Genomic DNA, 15,415 nt, shown 5'->3' with positions numbered 1-15,415 from the left:
GCTCATGAAATTACAAATGAGTTGCATGTTTGCTTATGTACCAGCAGTTTCTGCTGTAACACCTCTTGCTCACAGGTGTATTTATAGAACCAAGCCAATCTTTGTTTTATTTCCTTACCATACTGTTGCTATAGCCGGATTTATTTGCATGTGCATGCATAAGCAAAGCTAAAACACTACCAACACCCTGCCCCTGGTTTGTTTAATAAAGCTGCAGACCTTACCATGGGTATCTGAAGAACATAAGGGCCAGCTCTAAGGTGTTAGAGCAGTTGCTGTAGCTGCTGTTACCTGTAACCAGGTAAAATGAATCCTCCCTAAAACTTTTATGGTGCGTTTTCTGTGATTCCTATTAGCAGATCGTAGTCCCGCTGCACAGATGCACTCAAAGCAGGGCCACCTTTACGGATGGCAGGCAGTGAGCTGGTAGATGTGGGCAGAGCTGAGGGCTGGCAGGGTCCAGCACGGTGAGCGGCTGGGCTGGCTCGTTAGGGCACCCCTTAGTCACTTCCTCTGTGTGCAGGATGCACCTTTACAGCCCCACTTGGGCATCTAAAGTCCAAGCAGAGCGTGGAGGCACTCCCTGCTTACCAGGAGGGGACGACCTGGTGTAGGCTGCCTGCGTTTACTGCTGTCACTGCAGGAAGGAGCAAAGTTGGGTTTTGTGCTGTCCGGGGGCACGTGGGATGGGGTCAGACCTGCTGCAGGGAAGGAAACCAGACCCAGCCGAGCCTCAGGCACCTGCAGGTCTCAGAATGGTTCCTGTACCTCCTTGCTGCGGTCACCTGGATGGAGGTGGAGCTCAGCCAGCCTTCATCTGCTGGGAAACCAAGCCGAGAGCTTGGAGAAAATCACCATCACCTCCTCACTCTCCGGTGGATTTAGCACCCTGTGGTTGTTCTTCGCGAGCCTGGCGCTGTCCCCGTCCATCTGGAGAGAACATCCCTCTCGTCTGACGAGGCGCTGTGGCTTGTCCTCCGCATCAAACGTGACCCCGGATTCCCCGGCTTGGCAAGCCCTTACTCATCGGAGCCGTGATCTCACGAGACCCCCTCTGAGCCCCACCACGGCATTTGGCGGCGCGTGCCGGCGGATGGCTGCTGCGCCAGGCCCAGGCACGAGAGGCGAGACCGGGTGAGCGCGAGGCTCTGCGCCCTGGCCAGAGGTGTGTCTGCCGTGGGGCTCGCGGCTCCCCGCGCCGATAGGAGCGTCCAGAAATACCTGCACAAGGCCGAGGCGTGTCTGGAAACCTGATGCCTCATCGCAGCCGATGTGGAGGCGGAGGGAGGAGGGCCGAAAGACATGTCCCTTCACGCTCACATCAGCTGAACACGGAGAAGGAAACTCGCTAGAGTCCTTTTTTACCGGCACCGAAGGCCTTGGTGTCCCTGTCTCACCCCAGAAGCCTCGCTGTATTCCAGTACTCTGGGGGGGTGGCAGTCCCGCACCCGCCGGGCGATGAACATCGCAAGGAGACGAGGCTTTTACAGACAGGAACTCAACAAAACCGTCTGGGAGCTGCCCAGGAGATACACGTCCCTCCACCCGGTGGGGTCCGGGGCCTACGGCTCCGTCTGGTGAGTGGGGAGCAGCGAGGGGCGCGCAGGAGGTGCTCGGAGCATCCCTCTGGGGGGGGGAGCGAGGAGGTGCCGAGGGGCACCCCTCCATTACGAAGGGCATTTGCATGCGTGATGGAGGTGGTTTGTCCGGACGAAAATGGACCTGTTTCCTCCTGCGGTTGCCCCAGGTGGGCAGCAGGGAGAGGTCTGAACCCGAGCTCACCTCTGCAGCATCCATTCAGAGGTGGGGGGAGCGGGACGGGACGCTCGCCCAGCAGCTGGAGCAGGTAGGCAGGGCTGCCAGGCTGGGTATGACCTCGGGTCAGGGAGCTCCTCGGCTCGCCTCGGTCTTGAGCTTGGATTAAGGGAGGATTTCTGTCCAGCAGAAAGGGAAAAACAACAACAACAAAAAAAAATAGGTCTCTGAAAGCAGTTTGTAAAGGGTAAAAGAGTTGGGTGCTGGAACAAAGCACCAAGCCTCCGGGGACAGGGGTGGCTGTGGCGGTTCAAGGCAGCTGATTTTGATCTGCCCAGGGAAAAGCAGCTGGGTGATACAGCCCCCAGTTCTGCTTCCAGTTTGAGCTCATAAAACAGAAAGCGTTGTAAAACAGGATCAGTAACAGCCTGGGATTTCCTTCCTGGCCGATAACAGTCCTCATCCTACAAGAGAGCAGTGCGAGCTATTGAGCGACTGTTAATTACATGGGCAAAGGTGCCGATAGTGAAAGCAAGCAGAAGTCGGATCTTGCTTTGTGCTGGTGAATTGGAGGAGACTGATGACTTTTAGAAAGGTTGAACTTGAAGCAGCCCATTGATAGCATCTGAATGCAGCCTTTGTTGCATAACATGATGAGTTTAAAAAAAAAAAAAAAAAAAAAAAAAACGGGAGGTGTGTCCCCTCTCCTGGGTGTTGGGCAAAGTGCCTCTCCTGGGAGGAATCCCAAAACCCTGGGGCCTAAGTTCTGGCTTTGTCCCCTGGCTGCCTATTTCACAGCACGCAAAGAGGCACCAGATGTTTCCTTCCCCACTTTGCTGTTCGTGTGCAAGGTGGGCTTCTGAGACACTTAAATGAGTCCAGCAAACTCCAGCAGCAAGACTGGACTTGAAGTTTTTTATATTTGCACTGTGTTTTCTGGTCTTTATAATAAAGTAGAGCAGGAAGACTACAAGAAAATAAAAATGGGTGAGTCATAGGGGAAAAAAGGAAGACAAATCCCTCCAAATCCTTGACCACTAGGAAAAAAAAAAAAAAAAAGAAAGGAGAGAAAAACAGCAGTAAGACAAATCTTTTACTGGACCCTGTGTGGACCTCAGCTGCTGTGAAGAATCTCAGGGAGGGATGGATGTGTTAAAAAAGACAAAAAGGAGAGTGGGAAATTATTATTGCATGGACACTGCTTGACAGAGAGGGACTGGTGTTGATTCATGTACAAAGAAGCATGTGGAGTTAGGATTTGCTGTCCTCTGCTGGGAATTGCTGGGAAGCTTTTCTAGCACAGCATTTTTGGAGCAGCCAGCTTCTGCACGTCCTTGAGCTAATTCAGGAAAACCAGCAAATGCTTGTTTCTTCCCTCATTAATTCTGCTGAAATCCATAGCGATTTTGTAATTGTGGGAGGAGTTTTTTGCCATCCCCAACGCTGCTCTTCCCAGCCAAGGTGGGGACCTGGCTCTGCCCGTCGGTGGCCGTGGGCACGGCGTGCTGCGCCCCGGGTCCCAGGGATGCGGCGGTGTCACCGTCACCTGCAGGCCTGTGCGGGACCTCGCCCCCAGGTTGGCCTTGGCGTCATCCTGCACTTCCAGCTACTCATTAAACCGATGCTGGGAAGCACGCTGTGGGCTCACCCCGGCCGTGTCAGCTGAATTAACTCTTAGCTCTGCCTGATGGCGAGGGTGAAAGTAACACTGCTTACACGAGGCAGGCTGAAGCTAGCGCACTTGCGCTCTCCTGCGTTGAGTGGTGGGGTTGGATACGTGCTCTGTAGGGCAGATGTGGGGACAGCAGGTCAGAACGTCTGCTCTGAGGTTAGGAAAAGCGCCTTGGATCTGCAGAAGGTGTCTGACTGTGAGGTCTCAGTCCTTTCCTCTTAATTTGCTTGCTCCTTGGAAAATTTTTACACTGTGCTGCCATTTCTGCCAACGCCTGCTGATGTCCTAATGACAATGAGACAATCTCCCCATCCCTCTCAAGATATCCTATGTGATCTTCAGCGCTGAAGCTGCCTGGTGTAGCTGTTCCAGCACTTCCTTTGCTTTTTCCAGCTGAATAGACTGACAAAATCACAGTCATAGTGAAGCTCTCAGAGGATGTGTCTGCTCTCATCGCCAATAACTGAGAGCAGCTGGAAGGGACCTTAGTGGCCATGAGCAGGAAGATTGCCTTATGGTACCAGAGATGTTGTCTCTGCTAGATGAGAGCTGTTGATAAGCTGAACCGCTGGAGGCCACACCACAACTGATTACTTGAGGCTGACAATCGGAGAAAGCTGTTCAACAGACTGCCAAGGTTTGCACCAAGGAATAATAACCCTTCCTTGGCATTAAACTGAAGGGGAAACCAGGCAGAGCAGGGTATTTCCACCTCTCCTATTGCATGTCTGCCCTAAACCCAGCAGAATGCACCATTTGACTGCGTTATTATGTGGTGTTTTCTGGATTATGCCACTCGGAAAGCCTTGCCTCTGAGTGATGGCCCTGGAGGTCATGGTAGTGTCATCTCTGCTTATGGTACCGGCCCTTTCTAGGCTCAGGTCCTCACAGTGCCTGGAAGGAGCCGTGGATGGAGCCTGGCTGTCTGGGACCATGGTGGGGGTGACTTGAGCATCTCTTCAGGGAAAAAAGAAAAAAAAAGAAAAAAAAAAAAACAGGAGAGAGGTGTGTGCAAAGCTGGAAGGTGCCAGCATTCGTGTGGGCTGTGCCACTAAAAGCTGTGGAACTGAGCATGCCGATTTATGGCCCTTCAGTGTCCCCATGGAAGAAGGAATTATAAAACTGCTCCGGAAAGCCCACAGTGAGGTTTGGCACAGAAAGCCCTTTCTTCATCCGGTTGTCTCTTGGAGGGCTTGAGGAGGGGCTGAGGCACCAAGGTGTAATGAGGTGTGCTGACACCTCTGTGTCCCTGGAAAACACCACCAAGAATCCTGAAGACAGCCTGAGGATGTTCCTCCCTCCTTATCTGGTGAAATCCGGATCCTGCTTTGCAATCTGATTACAGAGCCTCCAAAAGAAGAGCGTGTGTCACAGGATCACCCAACCCTGCTGCAGACAGTAAATGTGATCAGAGAATAACGTCATCTCTCCTGCTATGGCTCTTGCACCGTGTTTCCATGAGCTCACGAGCAGAATCTCATTTTCAGCCAGACCTGCTTTTATACGGAAGCATATGTAGAGCATCAGAGATCTTTAGTGCTGGGGAATTAATTCTAGTAGCCTGCATTTTTAGCATGTGACAGCCTGCTTTTGCTCCAGAAAACAGTGAGGAAAGCTGACGTACCTTTAACAGTAACTTCCAAGCAGATGGCAAAGAGGAAATTGCTTTATTCCCTTATCTCCATGACTTAGTAAAGGAGAAGGCAGAACTAGAAGCGATCCTGACCTTTAACTATTTGCGTTTCCTTCTCCTCACTGCTCTGTTAGCTCCAGCTCATTGCTGCAGGTTAGAGGAAATGTTAATGGGAGTAAAGACTGGCCGCTAATGCTTTGCTTGGTATCCTGTCTAGTCCTCCAAAAAGCATGGACTGTGGTCTGCAAACCCAAGTCATATGGTGGAAAAATCTGTGCAGAGAGCTCCACTGAGTTCCTCTGCCAGCATGGAAAGATCAAGGGGCCTTTTTTTTTTTTGCTGTTTTTCTCTGAGGTCCAGAATTAGCTCTTTGCTAGAAGGGAACTTGTTAAAACACACGTTTGTTAAGACACGTTTGCATAGTCAGAACTGTTTTTTATTCATCTGCTGCAGTTCAGCCATAGACAAGAAGACAGGAGAAAAAGTGGCCATCAAGAAGCTATGCCGCCCCTTCCAGTCGGAGATCTTCGCCAAGAGAGCGTACAGAGAGCTCATGCTGCTGAAGCATATGCAACATGAGAACGTAAGTAGCTGTTTTTCTTCCTGCAGGGGAAGCTTTCTTGCCACTTGGGAGCAAGCCTTCTGTGGTGGCAGCACCTTAGTTTTGATTGAGACGTCTCAAAAGTTGGCATGTGCCGGCAGTCTCAGGGCTTAACTGCTGCTTGCCTAGTGTGCCCAGTTGGCACCAGGCTTGAGCAGATGTGTAATGGGTGCTCCTGAGTATTAGTAAGAAGAGAAGTAGCTGCATAGCATAGCAAAGAATCCTCAGATTCCTCACGTAGAGCTCTCAATGCTCACAGACGTGCATGTGCCGGTGCAGAGCTGCTACCTGCATCCCACGTGCACAGCAAATGCTTTCCAGGCTTACATTTGGACTTCTCTTCTCCATCAGGTCATTGGGCTGCTTGATGTCTTCACCTCTGCTCCTTCCTACCACGGATTCCAGGACTTGTAAGTGTGCAGTTTGTGTTGGCTCTGTCTAGACACGATCACTGCCCTAGACACCTGCAGGCTTAGCAGCAGAGTAGCGTATCGTGTTGAGGTGCAGTTCAACAGACCAATTTGAAAAGGGACAGACTAAGGCCAAGTAATCCCCAAGTAACAAGGAGAACCAAAAGCACAGGTCAGTTCTTATGGCGAAAACCCTACATAAATAGATCACATGCCATGTTCACAGCTGGGAATGCCCCACAGACAGACTGACACAGGTAACTGAGGCGTTACATTCCACGGCATATCACATGTGGCATGATCCGTGCTAATGCTCTGGCTGCATGACTGCTAACTAAGAGGCTGGAGTCAGGATGGGAGAAGTATTGCTCATCAGTCCCTGGGATAATTAAACTGAGAATTTCCAGATTTTTATTTTTTTTTCACTTTGATTCTGGATGTGTTTTTTGTTTGCGTAGTAGTTTTTTTGTTGTTGTTCCACTTCCCTCAGTGTTGATGGTCAGGTTGGATGAGTCCTTAAGTTGTTTTCACTTCCCCATCCTTGGGCACTAGCAGCGTGCATCTGGGTTTGGATTTGCAGTCGATGGCTGGATATTTAGCAGCCTGCATAAAATTTGTCTGACATTTCTCAGAGCAATTCCTGCTGGAGGACTGGAAACCAATTAGCAGCCTCAGCAGGCAGGCCAAAGGCTGAGGGAACCTTGATGTTGTCTTCCAAGGCACGGCCGAAGAATGTTATAAAGATATATTTGGTAGCCAACGCAGCAGTTTTACAAGACTCTTTAAAGCTGAACAAGATGTTTCAGCTACCAGATGGTGTAAGGCCATCTGGAACTGAACAGCTAAAGTCTAAAGTAAACTAATTCAGGATTGTTCAGGTTTTGCAAGATCCTTGTTTTTATTTGATGTCAGGTATCTGATTTGAGGGAAGGAGAGCAATTTTCAGAGCAGGTGGAAATCCTAGCATCACTACAGGCTATGCTAGTTAGCTAGGACCATAGTCCCAACTGCTCCTGTCAGATGCAGCCACAGGAAACAGACAAGTGAGAACAAGGCTAGCCTGGTTCCCTGTGTTTTTTCTTCTAGACTTAGGGCCTTGTCTTACTGCCTTTTAGCTACCTGGTGATGCCATACATGCGGACAGATTTACAAAAGATCATGGGACATGAATTCAGTGATGAAAAGATCCAGTACCTGGTCTACCAAATGCTGAAAGGGTTGAAGGTAGGTGGGTCTGGAGAAATGACAACAAGGCTGGGGCATCAGCAGATTCAGTGACTCACTGCAGCTCCTCTACGAGTAGATCTTGCTCTGTGTCAACTCTGGGCTGACCATAATAACCCCCCCCTTCCAGCACTGTCTTGGAAGACTTGGGGGTTTTATTGCTTGCACTGACAACAGGTAATTGCTACTGAACTACTCTTGTTCCAGCACACATCAATCAAAATTACTGTTCTTTCACACTAGTCAATCAGGTATTGAAACTGCAGCAGTTAAAGCTTGTGATGGTTTCTCCGTGACAGCGGCTGCGTCACTGACTTGCCAAAACCCTTAGCAAAGCTCTGCACAGAAAGAAAGGGGCTGGGAGCAAACGGGATTCTGCTGAATTTCCCACATAGGCCCTCAGTGGAGAAGAGGGAGGGAATGATTTTGTGTTCAACACAATGAGGAATGTGCTTGTTTTTAAGGGCCTCTGAGAGAACAGAAAGTAGTCACTGCAAACCCTGAAACGTAGGGATAGTATCTTAATAGTACTACCCTCTGTAATACCCTTCACCTAAAGTCAGAGCAGTTTAAAGGCACTAATGAATTCACCCTAATAACACCTTTCCCCAGATCAGTGTTACCTTAAGTAAAGGGGGGAAACGATATACAAAAGGCTTAACTGGTATGATAAAAGTCACAAAGTCAGTTTTTGCAACTCTAATGTGATTTCCAGTTTTGTTTTAATGATTGATTTTAATATTTTTTCACATGGATTATTACTCAAAACAGAAGTTTTCTTGTTATCTACCGAACATGTTCCTATCTGTAATCTTGATGTTTTTGTTTTGATAGTTCAAGCTATTAGTTTACTTGCTGTAAGGAACTATTGCTCCATATCTCCTCTTCTTCTCTGTGCCTCTTCTTTATAGTAGCAATATAACTGCAAATACTGTCGGAAATTCACTGTGGGTTTCAGATCGCTGCCAGGTGGCCTTCTCCTACCAGCCATTGTTCCTCCTGTGATTGTGGGTTTTATTTTGGGTCATGCACTGAGGGCCAGGGGCTTGCAGCAGGTTCCAGGGTTGTGCTCTCAACAAGTCCTTGTTTGTAGCTCTCATTTCTCTGTGGGAGAAAAGTCTTATCTGCAGTTGATCACATTGTGGCTCCTCTTTTTATTGCAGTATATTCATTCTGCTGGAATCATCCACAGGGTAAGTTCATGTGCACTGTTATTCTGATTTTGTCTGTTTAGGAGAAACTCAGCTTGGTCATAAAGCTAACAAATTCCTGCACATCGTTGCATTAATAGCCTCATCTGCTCTAAGTTCTCTCTAGCGTCCTCCCTCTTTTTCCCTCCTGTGCCCAGTGCTTGTTCGTATTTGCTCTTAGCTGTGCAGCATTTTGAGGAAATGCTGTATTTTCTAATGAGCTGTGAAGCATTTTATGGCTTTTGAATGAAAACTGCTTCAGGAAAAAGCAGAAAAAAGTCTCTTTAATATAAACCTGTACAGTAGGCATGTTGTCTTTGCTGTATTGATATTGGACTCGGGATGTTATGGGAAGCTATCCAAAGTGAACCGAGGTTTGACTAAGGCTCGTGTTGATGAGTTGCAAATCAAAACATCGGCATTATTCTGCTCTTGTCTGTTTTAGGACCTGAAGCCAGGCAACCTGGCTGTGAACGAAGACTGCCAGCTAAAGGTAGGTGAAAAAGCAGCGCGTTGTAGCGTGTAGCATATCAGATTGCTGGGGAACTGCTCTGCGAGCAGGAGTCCTGGCATTTGGGCGTCATCATGTTTCCTCTTGCGTCCTGAGGCTTGATTCAGGGTACCTCATTACACAGTGGTTGCAGTCAGTGGGAAATACTCACCTGCTTATGCAACTTGCTGAATCAGGGCCCAAGACTTGGAATGAACATCCTGTCACTGTAATTCCAGCTGCATTGAAGTTCATAATGACTTCCTAAGTAAATTCAATACTTCTGAGCAACACTTGTGTTAGGTGAACGATCCCTGAAGGACAGCTGGATACAACCACACTTACCCCTTGGTTCCCATGGACTAGGACCTGAAACGTGGTGGCTGTGATTCTAGACAAAATTATTTTCAGTAGTGCTCTGAAGGGACTGCTTACAGCTCACTGGTGTGATGGTCTAGCATGTGTTTTCTGTAATGTATATTACAGGGAGTGGCTCCGTTGCCTGTAAAGGTTGGGTCAAGCCATGTTCATCTCCAGTACTGAGGGAGAGGTCATCTCCTGTCAGCTGCAGGGTGTTTTTATAGGAAACGGTGAGTCGTAATGGCCTGCGAGCATGCCTTGGCCTCAGGTTCTAGAAGCCTAAACTCTATGAGATTCTTAAATTGACGTAAGCTACAAGAAAGGAAGTGACCTTCCCGGTAGCACACGACAGAGATCCTTTCCGCAGGGTCTCCCCAGGACAACTGGTTTTGCAGCTGGCTTGCAATTTACAGTGGAATTAAGACAAACCTGTTAGTTCTTTGAACCATCCCACGAGTGGTTTTGGTGTAGTTAGAACTTCATTATTATCTGATTGGATCTGCTTCATTTATTCTTAGAAGCAGATCCTCAGTTGCCTGTAGGATTCCCTTTTTTTTTTTTTTTTTTTTTTTTTCTTTCCTGCCCTTCCTTCTTTCTCTTGCTTTGGTGAACTGCAGATCTTGGACTTTGGTTTGGCAAGACACGCTGATGCTGAGATGACCGGCTATGTGGTTACACGCTGGTACAGAGCTCCAGAAGTCATCCTGAACTGGATGCATTACAACCAGACAGGTGAGTTGCATTGCTTCAGCTGTGTGACTGTCTTGTGACAAATCCCAAGATCCCTCTGTCATGCCCATGTCAAATCTCACATAATCCACCAGAATGTTTTTGCTCTTTATCATCAGTGTCCCCTGGAGCACTGCTGTGCTCCAGCCATACAGTCCCAGCTGCACAACTCCCAAAGCTATTGCCTGTGGGAAATGATGAAAGCCAAGATTTTAGCAGCATAGAAAAGGCAGGGGAGGGTGGAAAATGGGAGTGAAATTGAAATCAGTGACTGTTGAGAACTGAAAAAGCAGGCAACAGCTCCTGTAATCCTTTCTTCCTAAAAGCTGCCATTCTCTTTTTTCTTTTTTCTCTCTCTTTCTCCTCAAACAGTGGATATCTGGTCTATCGGTTGCATCATGGCAGAAATGCTGACTGGGAAAACGCTGTTTAAAGGAAAAGATTGTATCCTTCCAAACTGAACCTTTTCCCTTTGGGGCAATGATTCTTGGCATGTGTGAAAGGGCTTTTATGAATGAGGCTACTGAGGGAAATCGGTGGTGGCCTGGTTTACTAAGAGGTAATCACAGGGGACCAGTGGGGTCTTTTTGGTGGGGAAAACAGAGATGAGATAGGAGGGGAGAGGGCAGAGCCACCCTTAGAAATACACCGCTGTGCTGGCCACATACACTGTACATCAGCAGCCTAAACTGCTGATTCCCACAGCCCTTGCATATCCCTCAAACCTGTGGGCATAGGCTTTGGCAGAATTGTGCCAGAACTCCTTGTTGATGAAAACTGCATCCCAGGAAAAGAGCTCTTTTTGCCAGTGTAATGAGTCTTTGCTTGTGTGGCTTTGCTGGGTTTGTGTCACAACCTGCTCAAAGCTGTCGCTGGTCCTGGGATGCTCCTGCATGCAGTCTGCAGACTGAGCTGCTGGGTGGAGTCCAGGGCTTGCTCCTAGAGGTCAGATAATCTTTAACACAGCCTGCCAGACCTGGATCAACTGACTCAGATCCTGAAAGTAACGGGGCATCCAGGAGAAGACTTCGTGGAGAAACTGGAGGACAAAGCGGTAAGCACGTTCAGTGTGGCTGTTCATCTCTTGCTGCCAGAGGTGGGGAGAGGAGCTGCTTTTATAGCAGGCACGTGAACAGGAGAGACAGCAATCTCTCCTCCTGACAGCAGTGATGTTTCTTAGCGATGCATCTGATGTATTTGACTTTAGTGCTTTGCATTAAGAATTGGTACGGGTTGTAAGGGCTGGGCATTAGGGCTGTTAAGTGAGGTGCCTAACACACCAGCAAACTGCATCCCTCCTCTATTCTCCAGCTTGGCTGCTCTTAAAGCATGAATACTTCTGTATCTCAGTTGATAAAATTTTGTTCCTTACAAACTGGTCACTGAAATGACGTCTGAGATAATTTGCTGTTCTCTTCTTCTAAGTAATGAGACCCAGGAGCTCTATTTTACCACCCATTTACTCACACGTGTCCAGTTGCAGTAAATGCATGTGCTGTGCTTTCCTTTCCCTTTCAGGCTAAGAGTTATATCAAGTCCCTTCCCAAATTGCCTAAGAAGGATTTATCTGTGCTTTTCCCCAAAGCCAATCCCCAAGGTAAGTAATCTTGAGCATTTCTCACAAGTTTTCACAGCTGGAAATGAGCTGGACCGACTGCCGTAGCTGCAGTTTAGTTGCTCCTCTTTCTCAGAACTTCTTACTACTTCCTCCCTTGCAGGTTGTGTGCCCACAGGAGGCTGCCCTCCCCAGGGCAAATATGTATGAATTAAAAGCAAAACAAATTTTTATTGGCACTGCAGCGTCAGTGGTCTGTTACTGGCCACCTACTTGTTCGGGTTTGGTTTTTAATTTTAAAAGGACACTGTCTGTAGCATACAACTTGTAAGGAAGAGGTGAACTTCAGACTCTTGTATTAACAAGCCAGAAGAGTGTGCTGTCTTAACAAACTTGATGTCTAGGTTGCAGGATGCAAATTATAGGATTAGACCAGTTGTGTGTAATTGTATTCAACTACACCTTCAGCTACACTTGGTACAAGAGTTGGGATGAATTTTGGCTGATACTGGCTTTAAGAGCTCATTGCTTGTAGCAAAGCAGATGATATTATGATTAGGAATATTTGAATGAGGTTGAATGAGGCTCCTTTTTTTTTTTTTTTTTTTTTTTTTTTCTTCTCCCTAGCCCCACATCCAAGGCACTGCACGTTTTGATAAAGTGCTGAGAGAGCCCCAAAGTCCACTCAAGTAGAATTTCTTTCTGGGGGAATTGCACAGTTCAGATCACAGCTGCCTGTTGAACACCTGTACCTTTTGGTACTTGACAGGTAGCTGGAACATGAAGTTTTCACTGTAAAAATTGATCTACAAGTAGCTCTTTCCCCAAGAAGATAACAAATGAGAGTAAAACTCTTCTAAAAGGTGTGAAGAAGAAAGCGTCAAGCTATTAAAACCAAGTCAGAGTGGGGCTAACAGGCAGTCAGTATCTGAGTCTCCTACCTTCCTGTTTACCAGGGATGTATAGATTTCTATATAGATTACTCATGCTAAAGTTATATTGAGTTGCAGGTGTCAGAGTGAAAGCAAGTGACTGAAAAATATCTTGAAATTAGTGGCTTGCTGTTTACGATCTTGCAGCTCCATCCATGCAGCAAGGCCTATCCAAGACTAATTTGTTACTTCCATACAATTTGCCCCTACACTTCTGTTAGTAAGTTACCCGAGGCTGCTGTTTGGCAGATTTTGCATCACCACTGACAGGGAGCTCCATGCGAGGCCAGGTTGAGGAATCTGTTTCATTTTCAGGTCTGGAAATGTATTACTGGAAACACTAGTCCTATCACTTTCATGGTTCATGCTCAGGATGCCCGTGCTCCATTGTGTGCACTTAGCCATGTTCCTGTCTCCTCCTACAGCAGTGGACCTGCTTGACAAGATGTTGCAGCTGGACGTGGAAAAGCGCCTTACGGCCACAGAGGCATTGGCCCACCCGTATTTCGAACAGTTCCGAGACATCGAGGAGGAGACAGAAGCACAACAGTCCTATGATGATTCTCTGGAACATGAAAAGCTTTCGATAGAGGAGTGGAAAAGTAAGAAGTTTTTCTTTGAAGTCATGCCCCTGTCTAGCATGGGACTTTCCTGCCTCTTGCTCTGTTTCCTGTGAGCACGCTGAGTAAGGCTGGCTTAGCTGCGACTGCCCATTAATGCCTCGATGATGGCGTGCATCTTCCTTTCCTTGCTCCTGCTTTTATGTATTCAGCAAAGATCCCTTCTGCCTCTCTCTTCACTCCTCTTTTGCCTCTCTGCTTTGTCTGACTCCCTCCCTCAGCTTGTACCTGCTGTAGCTTTTCAGATGAACGCTTCCTCTCTGCACATGTAATGGTCAAAGTTTCATTTGTGTCCTCCACAATCAGACATGCTACTGATAATCAATTATTTTGTTCTGTTTTTCAAGAGCATATTTACAAGGAGATCTTGTCCTTCAGTCCCATTGCACGGAAGGACTCGAAGAAGCGGAGTGGGATGTCGTTGTAGCAACTGGTGCAGCTGTGACTGGGTTTCACTTCTTGTGCTGGGTGACAGGTCGGATTTATTCCACGCTACCTCGCTCATAGCCATCGTTTGGCCTGTGGGACTTCTGTGTGTGTAAACACGAAGATGACACCACACTGTGGGCATTGGACTTTGTACTACTGAAGGGGGAAGCACCCCCAGTTTTCAACACTAAAGATAAATATACGTTCATTGAAGCTTTGTGGGTGATTTTACCTTGTGTTTCTTTTTTTTGTGTTTCTTTTCTCCCCCATATTCCTCCAGCTGAGAAAGCAGGGCTTACGTTGCTCCTTTCTCATTATTCCTTCCAAGGACAAGTTTTAGCACTTTAAGAAAACAGTAAATTTGCCTGGGAAGTGAGTCCAAAGCAAAATAGTAAATTGGGAAATTCAGCATAACAAGACTTTATCCAGTCTAACTTTGAACCTGTTCCCTTTCCCTGAGCAGTCAAACAGATTCTGGCACAGTGAGGTTGCTGAGATGCTGTAGGCTCCCAGGACACCATGGGAACCCAGTTGTTTGTGGACTCAGTCTCCCTTCAGAGCAGCTCTCAAACTTCTGACCTTGCCATCCTTCTATCTGCAAAACTCCCAGCTAGGGTGCTGCCTCCCTTGGACAGCTGTTAGCTCCTCCTTTTTGCTCTGCTTCTCTCATTATCACGGTTTTGATCCGTGCTGTCTCCTCCTTAGTGCTATCTGCAAACACAACCGGGGAATTCAAGGCCACTTTGCCACGTTCACAGACCCGGTATCCCAAGGAGCTGGGTATCACCAAGCAGTCCTGCTGCCCCCACACGGGCCTCTGCCTTTATGCTCAGCCTGGTTTCCCCAACGGTTCTGTCTTAGCAGGGTTATCTCTCACTGAGCACCCTTTCCCTGGAGCTACCCTGCCCGCCGCAGGCTGCCTTTATCACTCAGCAGGTCGGGTATTTGGTTACACGGTCCAGTGATGTGACCCCTCAATGTTCTCATTCCCTCTGCTCTGAGGGATCAGGTCAACCTGGGATCTTTTGCTCCAGTCTTCTAAAAGAGCTGTTGACCCCTTACCATGAAGAGACATTCAAGCTGATCATTTGGGAAATGTCTGAAGTCTTGTTAGTCCTAGGCTCAGATCCCTGAGTAAGGATCAAAAAATGTATATACAGGAGAAAAAAGCATAAGAATGCATTGCTTGAACAATGTAGCATTAGCAGAAAGGAAAACACAAATCAGTGAGCACAAAAATAATTTCAGATACCTTAGTTTTGGAGTATCAGATTAGATCCTTCAGTCAGCATCCTTATAAATTGAATCTCAGAAAATCTTTTTCTGCTATTGTGCAAAAACTGCTGCAGGCTAAATAGCATCCTTGTAAATAAGAGCTTCACAAATTCCCTTTACTGTACTTCCTTTGGTGAGGCTTTCTTTCTTATTTATATATGCAAACTTTAATTCATTCGCTTTAGTGAGAAATTCTTGGTGGCTTCAAGAAATTGCCGCCTCTGAGACGCTCACCTGGAAATTTTTGATGCGTATGTGTCAATATTTCCCAATCCACCAAATACACAGGTGTTTGATAGGAACGTTATTATCATTAGAAGAGGAGAAATATGAAAAACAATTCCCAGAACAAAATAAGCAAATGGGATCTGAAAGTGACTTCAGGCTTACTACAGCTCTGTAGGTTCTTGCCTTGGTGCCTGCTCTCTAAATGCTGAATGCTAAATGCTTTTTTATAAAGAAATCAAGTGTAATTTATTGCTGGTGTGGGATATCTCAGGGAAAGCAGATGTGGATGAGTTGGTTTCTGGAGAGTAAGGT

The 15,415-nt window shown here is 47.3% G+C and overlaps 1 protein-coding gene across 2 annotated transcripts; it reads left to right on the top strand.

Moving 5' to 3' along the window:
• The first annotated feature begins 835 nt into the window (after positions 1-835).
• On the top strand, positions 836-13,818 carry MAPK13 (mitogen-activated protein kinase 13). 2 transcript variants are annotated; one of them, XM_084301755.1, is made up of 12 exons: positions 836-1,577; positions 5,514-5,643; positions 6,013-6,071; positions 7,187-7,295; positions 8,459-8,488; positions 8,931-8,978; positions 9,953-10,067; positions 10,437-10,508; positions 11,039-11,118; positions 11,583-11,661; positions 12,977-13,153; positions 13,519-13,818. In XM_084301755.1, the coding sequence occupies exons 1-12, from the start codon at positions 1,459-1,461 to the stop codon at positions 13,596-13,598; spliced, it is 1,098 nt and encodes a 365-aa protein (XP_084157881.1). In that variant the 5' UTR covers positions 836-1,458; the 3' UTR covers positions 13,599-13,818. The 2 variants fall into 2 exon arrangements, with proteins under 2 accessions (XP_084157881.1, XP_084157880.1); XM_084301754.1 differs by lacking the exon at positions 836-1,577 and having other exon boundaries at positions 5,102-5,643.
• The last annotated feature ends 1,597 nt before the right edge of the window (positions 13,819-15,415 follow it).

Source organism: Netta rufina (assembly GCF_964035555.1).
Source record: "Netta rufina genome assembly, chromosome: 26".
NCBI classification, from domain to species: domain Eukaryota; kingdom Metazoa; phylum Chordata; class Aves; order Anseriformes; family Anatidae; genus Netta; species Netta rufina.
The sequence above is the reverse complement of the archived record's forward strand: the minus strand, read 5'-3'. Positions and strand labels throughout refer to the sequence as shown.